The sequence below is a fragment of the Hippocampus bargibanti genome, linkage group LG03, assembly GCF_051943395.1.
Source record: "Hippocampus bargibanti isolate YZ-2025 linkage group LG03, ASM5194339v1, whole genome shotgun sequence".
NCBI classification, from domain to species: domain Eukaryota; kingdom Metazoa; phylum Chordata; class Actinopteri; order Syngnathiformes; family Syngnathidae; genus Hippocampus; species Hippocampus bargibanti.
Window position 1 is genome coordinate 12,893,009 of NC_142736.1, and position 11,025 is coordinate 12,904,033.

Genomic DNA, 11,025 nt, shown 5'->3' on the forward strand with positions numbered 1-11,025 from the left:
AATATCAGGTCAAGGAAGACCAATGAAAAAAGGCAAACACAAGCTTGAATTTTTTTATGGTTTGATCACATCGCCCCAGCAAGCCACTGTGCAACTTTGTGCAAACACTGATGTTTTATGGGTTTTACCAGGGTTTGTAGAGGTGTCCCTAAATTTGCCAGCGAAACTGATAACACCTTCTTTAAGAATCTTTCCTTCAGATTGCTGTACCTCTCATACAGCACCTTGTGACAAATGACTTATTGGGTAGATGACCGGCACGGATGTGCATGCATGAAAACTATGACCAATACTCTTTTATAATATACATGAAGAGACTGTATTAATCAATTAATTAATTAATACCTTGAACGTAGCACATCAATACATATTTACAATTTTTTCAAGTTTATCTAGCTACACATTAAGCGCCGTGAAACTGTGATATCAACATAGTATTTTTTTTAAACATGAATAGAAATACATTTGAAATGTGTAAAACAAAAAGTACTCCATGTACAGGACTCGCAGCATACCGAAATCATATTGCATTCACCAAGGTTCATCATGCTACTTTGTGCCCCACTCGCGAAATAAAAGTTGGAGAGAAAGTTGGTTAAACCCAACAGCAGCAGTATTAGCATGGACTGTATACATCACACAAAAACAGAGGATTAATTGGAAAATGTAAGAACATGATACAATTTGGAGAATGGACACAGGGTAGGAATGTGCAATGTCAAACACACACACACACACACACACACACACACACACACACACACACACACACACACACACACACACACACACACACACACACACACACACACACACACACACACACACACACACACACACACAGAGACAATACACAATGTTTTGAAGTCCCAGCTATTCTGCCAACATGATCTTCATCCAGAGAGCTATATAGTATGATGTAAACTCTGTCAGAGGAGATGAGCAAGTGAAATGTCTACGAAAGTAAGTTGAATCTCTAGTCATCGCAGCCCAGCAACTCCATGCGCAGAGTGATGCGCTCGTGCCACTCCCAGGGAACCACTCGGACGTATCGGGCATAGAAGGGTGGCTCAAATACATTCTTCGTATGGCTGTTGTTGTCTATATTGCCTTGGAAAAGCTGGAAGTAAGAAAGATAGCGGGTGTATGAGTTATTAGTGACAGATATGGTCCAAAAACAACAGTCTCTTCTGCATGAATTCTCTACGATCATTGTCATAATGTTTTTGAAGTCCAAGATGGCGCCCGAGTAGGCAGCCGTCATCAAGTGCTCTCACGAGCCTTGCTTTTTTTTGGTCCTGTTTTTGTGTTTTCTTTTGTCGCTTTGTGTTGTTGTGCGTCATGTGGAACAGGTACTGATTGTTTTTCAATATTTTTGGCTATAACATTCATCAAAGAGGAGACTGGGCTGAGCGGATGCGCCTTTTCGTCTGGACAAATTTGCTAGCACTGTTTTTGATTGGGAGGAATGACTGTCATAGCTGAACAGCTCTGAAGCGATTGTGCTTTCTTGCGCCTGTAATGGGCAACATTTTCACAGACCCGTTTGTTCAGCGAAAAGGTCATTGCTGATGGACAGTCGGTGGCTGAATGGATGCATGGCTTGAGGGCCCGTGATGAGAAGAAAGGACCGTCAGCGCAGTGCGCCGTTGCATATGTGGAACTGTCGCGGCTTGGAATTGAAACGGATTTACGTGGGACAAGAGATGTGAGACAATCTCTTTTCGTCAATGGATGCTACAGCTTCATGCTGGCTTTCAACATTTAGCTTCTAGCAGACATGCACTTTCCACTCAGACATCTCTGATCCACTGGTGAAAAGGACGCATTGATCTTCTCCTCTTTCATCTAAAACTGCTTCATGCAACAAAAAGAGTCCAGAAAGTGTTTAAGATTGAATGACTGCCTGTGTCTGTCTTTGTGTTGTCATATTATTTGTTATTCACTTTTTTGTTCTTTTGAATTCAAGATGGTGGTGCGTGAGTGGCTGCCTTTCCAGCAGCTCCTGTATTTTATTTTTTCTGCTTCTTTCTTTACTTTACTTTCATAACTTTGCTATTGTGAAATGTAAATTTCTATACTGCGAGACGAATAAAGGCTAATCCAATCCAATCCAATCCAATCATGTCATGTTCTGCTGCACTGAGTCATTGTCAATTGGTTAAAACGCCCTCTCAGATTATGACAGTGACAGTAAAACACATGGGGGCAATGTGAAGTGCGTGGACAACTCCCCCCCCCCTCCCAAGAGTTGGATGAGAGCCCAAAGTTCCTCCAAAATCTTTATTTGCCCTCACATAGACATTTTGGAAAAGTCTGTGCATCCGAGATTTTTGGTAGAACCTGAGGATAGCCCTTTCATGACCGTAGACCCTCAACCCCATTAACATTGTTTCTCCAATGTTTTATACATATGGGTTAATGGCATGAATTCCAGTACATGGGTCCACACAGCTAATGTAACCAGATAGTCGAGGCCTGGGGGCCAAATCTGGCCCACCACATCTTTTTATTTGGCCCGCGAAAACAAATCAAGTAGCTCAAGTGCCATGATGCTTGCTAAAGTCCGAACCAACATTTCAAATTGTCACATGCAAACCACAGCAAGAGTTGCTATTCTTTAATTCAGATTTGAAAACTGGTTATTAATTCATTTGTTGTAATTCCGGATGTGATATGTGGAGGAGATGCAACATTCTAGTGGGTTCCTCAAATTCATAACGGCCCTCGAGAGGAAACCGTAACTACAATGTGGCCTTTGGCAAAAAAAACATTGGATTTGTGTTTTTGTTCAATTGGACCTGGTGTGGAATGAATGGCATTTTTGCCTCTTTAACATGAAGATTCTGGATGATATAATGCATCAACATAAAGTAGGTAAGAGAGTTGTCTAAATAGTGCCTCTATATTACTGACCTTATCGCTGTCTGTGTTAATGACCTTCACCGTACTCCAAGACTCCCCATCATTGCTGTAAGCCACTTTGAACGCAGACACAAATTGCACCACCCCAAAGTCTTTGGCGCCCTGAGTGATGATACCCGTCAGGCGCTTTGTCTTCTCAAGATCCACCTGAGAAAAAAAACTTCAATGAAGGCTTTTGAAATGGTATGTCATTCTGGGGCGTTCATGAACCCACGTGCACAGTATGTCACCTGAATCCACTCCGATCGGTTGTTTTGGGAAGGAGACCACGCATTAGTTTTCCCCTGCTTATCCAGGCGAGCAAACTGAGGGAGCCAAGTGAAGGAATCGATGCCCCACGTGCGGAAGGAACTGGAGGCTGAAAGCTGGCCATCTGAGATCAGGCGAGATTTCATTCCCACTGGCTCAGAGCACCCTGTTGTGTTTAAATAAACTGTGAATAAAGAAACAGACAGAAGGGAGGAAAGGAAAAAAACAAAATAGCAGAAAAGATGAAGAAATAAACGTGCAGAAGAAATCATACAATATCCTCCACTAGAAAATGAGAAAGTAAAAATGTTCAAAGCCCAGCCAAAGAGGAATGAGGCAGAAGGGATAGTGGCATGCATGCAAGAATATGCAAGAAAAGACCGTGTGCTGTGCTGCGCAGGTATTCTGCCATTTCCTGACTACTACATTGAACGATAGTTTAGCGGCGGTTTAGCATGGCTTAGGCTTAGCATTTGTTTTCCTGTTAAATACAACTCGTCCTCCTCTCTGAAGTGTTGCCCTGAGAATTCAATTGCAAGTGGATGTTTTTGGCGTGTTTACCGTTGAGTTCGCATCCCACTAACTCCATACGCAGTGTGCATGCCTTTCGGCAAACTACAGGAATAATGCGGATGTACTGGGCAACGATGGGTGGGTCAAAAAGATTGGTCTTTGTGCTGTCGTTATCTGTGTTGCCCACCAAAACCTGCAATTTAAAGGTGTATGATGATATAGACATGCATAGACTGTAACATAGCACTAAGATCTTGTACGGAGGGTTTTAAAGTCTGCACCATATGGTCTTACCTTGTCTCTCCGTTGTCCATCCATTCTGTATGTGGTGTAAGTCTTTCCATCAAAGCTGCTGGACACCTTGAAGGCCTTAATGTATTCTGCCGTGCCCATTCGACTGGCGCCTTGAGTTATTATTCCTGTTAGTCGTATCTTTTTCTGCATGTTGATCTACAGTCAAGAAGTGGTGATGTGTTATCATTGTTGAAGCTCTTTTCGATTCGATTAGTGTGAAGTATGACTTGTCTCACCTCAATCCAAGGATTCTTGTCATGGGTCGCTGATGTCCAGGCATTGACGATACCTTGATTATTAAGCCGAGCCAACTCCGGTCCCCAACGCTGAAGACCCAAAATACTGTAGTGCACAGAAGAAGCGGAAATCTGGGACTTTGTGATTGCTCCTCCCTCCATTCCCAGCAAAGAAATACAACCTGAGACACAAAAATGTAAATATTTTTACATTTAAAAATAGTACAGTACACCACTATTCACTCACATATGCTGCATACTATCAAAATTGGACACCTGCACTCCCTTCAACTTCCTGATGCACTTTTAATATCATTGTCTTTTAGTGGAATTTTAAGACAGGACTTCACTGATAAAATCATGTCACACATTGAATTAGTCATAGGCATGTTTTATGGCCGAATCCTAACTGTCCATGGGCAATGAAAAATCACACCCACAAGACTGTCTGAATGGTCCTTGGACACATGCTGACCAAAAGGGGGCTACTACGCATGTGAACTAATGGATTCTGTACTTCAATCACTACTCTGCATTGAAAATCAAACCCAGACTTTTGACAACTGTGGCAAAGCAATGCTAGAATGTTGGGAAAAGTATAATAATCTGAGGGATCTAATGTCAAATACAAGACATGGTTGAATCCATCTACCCATCTTGTTTTAGTCATCTCGGATTTGGGTCGCATCAGGCAAGAAAAGCAAGAAAATGTACTTCTCCTGAATCTTCAGCTTTCAGAGATCCAGATTCCAGATTCTTCCAGATTCTTCAGCTCTTCCAGTAGGGTTGATGCTGAAGTGTGACTAGGTCAGCCAATGGTCTCTGCAAAGTGTTATAGGTCTTCCCCCAGGGACTTTTATCAGTAGGACGTGAGCGGAAAAATCTCAACTCGAGATGCAACTGGTAAGTTGAGAGCTTTGCCTTTTGGCTCAGTTCCTTCTACCTCACAATAGAATAAATTAGAGTCGGGATCACTACAGATCCTGCACTGAGACGCAGACTCTACAACTCAGAGGGGTCACCCTGTCTTTGACTGAGGATCACGTTTTCACATTCGGGTGTCCTGGTAATTGCAGCTTGCTGAAGCCAACACAAACACATCTTCTGCAAGAAGTACAGTCCACCTAACCAGAGCGTCTCATTTCTTGGTTGCGCTTAGAAACTCTGTCCTTGAAGGGCATGAACAGAATCGGTGTCAAAAGGCAGGAGTCCAGCCTTCACAGAAACAGACTTAATGCCAGTAATGCGGATCAAAATCAGACAATGGTTCTACAGGGACCGAGTGGCCAGTATAGGGAGTTAGCACACTATATTCTCAGAACATCATCAAAATGCATTGCTCATCCTGAGCAACTGAGGTTGGATTTCCCAACAGACCCCTCTTTGAAATCCTTGACAATATACTTCATATACAGTATATATATAACCACATTTTATATTCAAAGAATGAATACAATAGATGTATGAGAATGAAAAGAACAATTTTTTACTGAATACACGTACGTAGGTGGCACTGCTTCCCAACATAGGGTGACGGGCACTGACATGAGTAATCACCATAGAGATCTCTGCATACGCCTCCATTTTTACATGGTCGGTTGGCGCAATCGTTCACATCTGGAAATAAAGACAATGTTATTGTTTAAAATCATTAAAGCACAGAATATAAAACGGGAGTGGCTCTGGCCATAACAGACAACCATAGAGTATGACTGCATGGCCACTTATGAATTCTGATTGTTCTTGTGATTTTGTTTTTAAGTAGCTGTCTTAACAAAGCATTTTGCTTCTTGAAGTCCCTTTAAACGAAGGTATAGGTGATGTAGTCAAACCACCACAGGCATATACCAAAAACATCACATGGCCAATGTTTTGAAAACTTGCAGCTATAATGCTCTAGGGAAGTGGAGAGTTTTTTTAGCTGTGTGAATTAAAGGAAAAAAATGTCCAGAACGTGTTTATGCTTGAAAATGGAAAACATTTATTGACCTGATGTTCTCTTTTGATGCCTCACTGGATGACAGAATGAGGAAGCGCATTAAAGATTAGCAATCCAAACATAAAATACGTACTTGTGTCAACAATTTAAATTCTAAGTACACCTCTAAAACATATCACAGAACCAAGTATGCGTATGGCTAATAATAATGTGTGTTTTATCCTTGATGAAATGGAGATGAAGTAACATTTCAGTGAATTACAGGACTTTCATTCTAAATGCACTTATTTGACAATGACGAATAGGCCACTTTAAAACAGGAATGTTTTAAAAGATGAGCAACCAGGATAACACGATAAAGCTTTTAAGGCATGTTGACTTAAATTCGTGCAAAACAATGCACAAAATCAAATACTGTATCAATGCGTTTCTGTGGGTTTCCACAAACCCAGACGACTTAACTGCATTCTCAACGGAAGTAACTGACACCCTAACTAACCAAATATGAGTTTTTTGGCATATTCTAAACCGATTTATCACACAAGCATTTGGCCATTTCACTCGTGTTACCAAAGTTATTATTGCCTCCTCAAACAACTTTTTTCCTAAAAGGAAACATTTGCTTTTTTTCTCGTGATGACAATTAGCTTATTTATTTGATCAACTTTATTAGTTGCAAAGACTTCTTTTACTATTGAGACTTGTTGTTTATTGTTGCTCAATCGTTATTGGTAGTAAACAAATATGAAATTAATGGAAGTACCTTGATTGTGTTGATTTCAAAATTTATTCAGACAATCCCCCATGGTCAATGAGAATGCCTTGTGCTACTTTGTATCATCGCGTAGCCTCAATGATTCTGCTCAACATAAGGCCACATTGAACCGTGCAATTCTTGCTTAGCTAAGAGGATTGGTCAAAACATTAAAACAAATACCAGTGTTATTGTGACAACACAAATAAAACCGTGAGAAACGCTGGACCCTGTTAGGAAAGAATGTGAAAATAATTGTATTTTAATAATAAAATTTTTAATGCATACATGTATTTGTCAGAACCGTCTCAGACATAGTAGTTTAAGATAGTCTAACACCCAAACTGTAACCATACAAATACTGCCACCCTAAAAACAGGCGAATGTTTCTGCCAGTGACATTTGACACAGAAATAGAACTTGTGCAGGGAGTAGACTCCACAAACACTACAATTGGTGGTCAGGCTGTGCACGATGGGAGGAGAAGACTTTTTCATTCCAAATAAGTGCCTCTTTAGTAATATCGTCCAGGTTTGAGCAGGAAGTTTCTCTAACTTGACAGTTTCAACCTTTTCGCCTTCCACATTTTCAAACCCATTGGATTTCCAAATGGAATTGTATAGTGCTTCTTTGCAATTATTTTGCTGATGATACTAGTGGAGCGTGTTCGACCGGAAACAAATTCCTTGTGTGCTCTACATACTTGGCAATAAAGATGAGTCTGATTCTGATTAAAGTCATTGAACCACAAATAATTCCGTGAAGAGTGTTTCAGTGGTCTTCAATAAAATGTCTGAGTTCAATACCGTGGGAACACGTTTGTTGTGGCATCTGCATACGAAAAGACTCGTAGAGGGGTTTTCTATCTAATTAGTCACCGCAGAACTCTGTGAAAGAGGGTCTTTCATGAGACTACAGTTAATACAGCACACATCCATCCCATCTGCTGGAGTGCTGCCTAGACCTCAATCGTATACAGTAATTTTACCATTGATGCAGGACTTGATAATGCTAACTTGTGAAGCCACTTACTGGTTTGGCAATGAGCACCCTCAAAGCCTGGCCTGCAGTTGCAGATGTACTCGTTGAAAACATCTCCCCTTCTGGTCGGAGCAATTACCTGGCAAGAGGCATCATTCTTACAGGGGTTGGGACTGCAAGGTCCTGAGTGAAACAAAGCGCAGAACGTCAGGTGCCATTTGTACCGAAATGATGGCTTGATTGCCGTACCTGTCTCTGTAAGGTTGCATGTTTCCCCAGCAAACCCATCTGCACAGATACAGATAAAGGGTTCATCTCCTACTCCCGTCACGCACGTTGCTCCATTATGGCAATAATTCACTTCGCAGTAGTCACCTTGGAAATGTAATAGGGAAAAACTGTTGAAATGAATGATAATTACATGTTGATGGATTTTGACCTCATTTGAAGGGTACATTTGATGTGGTACTGTAACTCGGCTCTCCCTGTTTACAGGTTTAAACCCTTGCTAATATGAACATGCAATTGCAATTGGCAAAAGAAAATGTCAGACATTAAGTGAGAAATGAAACAAATGACATATTTTGCACACAAAAAAACATGAAAAGATTGGAACAGGGAAAACAGAAAATTTGAAAAATGTTTGAGGTGTTGTGGAGGGGAATACAGAGGACTAGAACACTTAGTCATACTTTTTGAACGGCTCCCACAACGCAGGCAGAAAAGCCAAGTGGGAGTGTCAAAGCACAGATTTACAGTATGAGTCATAATCTGGGTGTTTGTTTACTCTTATGATGCTATTCAGGGTTGCTATTCATCCCCTCAGCAGCATCTGGCCTCTTTGACATCAACATGTTGCTGGGGTGAATGAGTTTGACATCCATTTGTAAGGTGAATCCGCGTGGGATAGAGAGATTGAAAATACATTGGTACTATCGTTGTTTGTCTTATGTCTGGGCCTCCTTAGAGACACTATTTAGTATGCCAAGAGTTTGCCCGGATGTGCAAACTACTCTGCATTATTTCCCCAAATGTTTTAAACTCACAACTCCAGTGTATATAAAGAGTACGGACGGGTTTTGAACTTGCAGTCTGCCAAAGAGGTGCTTGAGATGCAACACATGATGTCCTGACCTAGGCCCCTTTCAAACTTTGGTTTGTGCAACACACAAGTGTCAATAACCCTTCCTGTTTCCTATCCCCTATGTTAATTAGTTTTGCAATAGGGAACACTATGATAAAAACAACCAAAGCAGAGAGTAGTGGAGATTCTACAACTACGAGCCAAAGAAACCGTTTATCAAGCAACATTTTTTGTAGTCGGACAACACTGACAACAAAACGTGTCTGTGTGACCGGGATTAAGAGATTGTAGGATTAGACAGGTGGAAGAGAAGCATGCAGCTCTTGCTCTTGGTTTGACGGGAATGAGGAGTTATACAACATGACATTGCACCGGGAAACGCGTGTGATGCTTGCTGCCAATGACCTACCACGCAGACTGACAGGTGATCTACGTACGAGTGCCACTAAATGTGGGATCTACACATGTCATGACAGTAGACGTGAACCAACCAATGGCACTCTGAACATCCCAGACATGTTTAGTTACTATTTTAGGCAGACGATGCGTGTACAGGTTCAGGAAGTTGGCAGGGCATTTCCAAGTTGATCTCAGGTTAGATGAAAAGACATCTGCTTCGTGTTGAATCCAGACACCAGCACATATGGTGCTATTTTTCCCCCGCTACCCCACTACATATTGTTTAACCTCAGGGATATTGACTAATATAAACGAAATAATTTTGTGAATAATACATAAATATGACAACAATTGTACAAACATTTATAATGTTTCCAATTAAACCTTAAAAGAAGTATCATAGTTCTGACTCAGTTTACTAGAATGGGACAGGGGGCACTGACTTGCAACAGTATTTTTTTTCTCTAAACACGAAATATACTTTGTACAATCGCTCGCATTTTCAGGAAGGTTGGAACAACAGTCTTGCAGGTAGTCTAATGACAGCATGTTCACAACTGCAGTCACTCTGAAATTATACGATACTGTACTTAAATAGTGCCCTTCAAAAGTGGGAATGCATTTCAAGAGAACAGTTGAAGATCGTAAATACAGTAATTGGTGCTGTATAAGGATATCGAAAGAGAATTGTGCATATACAGCACCAAATCTTCCATGTCATCATTCAAGTTTCATACTTTCAAAATCCCACAAGTCACGATTGACTCAATGGACAATGCCATAAAAAAATCCCGTAAACTGGTTTCAATATTTTGCAGAAGCAATGTAAAAACACAAATACAAAGTTATGTTGTGTTGTGTGGTTTAGATTCACAGATTCGTGAAGGGTATAGGTGAACTAACTTCAATCACTACAACATTTTGAATGTACAGCCAATGTAAAGAGAGTCAAATAAACTTACCTATGGCCGGCGATAAACAAAGAAGAAGCGTTATTGCTGTCAAGCTAACTTTGCTTGCTTTTCTGGAAGATGTCATATTTGTTTACTCTATTAAACAAAGGTAGTTCGGGCTGCTGCGAAAATACTGGTTGTAGCTACATTCAGGTGCACTCTGAAAAATAGGAACTCTGTAGAAAACAGTGAGAGGAGGAACCTGCGGTAAAACCCAATGCGACGTGACGTCATAGACGAGGGTGGGAGACCTTTGCTTCCGAACTGAACAGTGACACGGAATTGCGGTCGAACTCAAACTAATCATTGATAAAGAATGACTCTTTATCACCCAATGTACCTTTTAAAATGTTTTTTTTATATCGAACAGTCTGTCCTGCAAAAAATGAAAACAAAAAAATGTTTTGACCACTTTAAACATGGTACTGTATTCGTTACATGTCTTCATCATTTCATTCAGAACGATCCCCTTTGTTCCCTGACACCTCAAAGTATTTTAGCACATTTTAAACATAGATAGATGTGCAGTTATACCAGATTTTTTTGACAAGCTATGGCGCTCCGGTAAAAAGTTTGGCACACTCTGTCGCCGACGAGTGGACAATCTGTGCAACAACGTCATCGAGACATTGTTCCCGGGCCACGAGTTTCCTTTATGTTTCTAAAATTGAATATTTTATCAAATGTTCTGTCATTGT

General features: G+C 40.8%; 1 protein-coding gene across 2 annotated transcripts; it reads right to left on the reverse strand.

Annotated features, from left to right (window-relative positions):
• Positions 1-723: 723 nt before the first annotated feature.
• On the reverse strand, positions 724-10,523 carry LOC148900383 (lactadherin-like). Of its 2 annotated transcripts, none has more exons than XM_088992030.1 (10): positions 10,337-10,523; positions 8,141-8,266; positions 7,943-8,074; positions 5,721-5,834; positions 4,218-4,399; positions 3,982-4,137; positions 3,736-3,880; positions 3,156-3,340; positions 2,917-3,072; positions 724-1,120 (listed from the first exon to the last, which is right to left on the reverse strand). In XM_088992030.1, exons 1-10 carry the CDS (start codon positions 10,410-10,412, stop codon positions 977-979), a joined length of 1,416 nt encoding a protein of 471 aa, XP_088848156.1. In that variant the 5' UTR covers positions 10,413-10,523; the 3' UTR covers positions 724-976. The 2 variants fall into 2 exon arrangements, with proteins under 2 accessions (XP_088848156.1, XP_088848155.1); XM_088992029.1 differs by having other exon boundaries at positions 3,156-3,358.
• Positions 10,524-11,025: the final 502 nt, after the last annotated feature.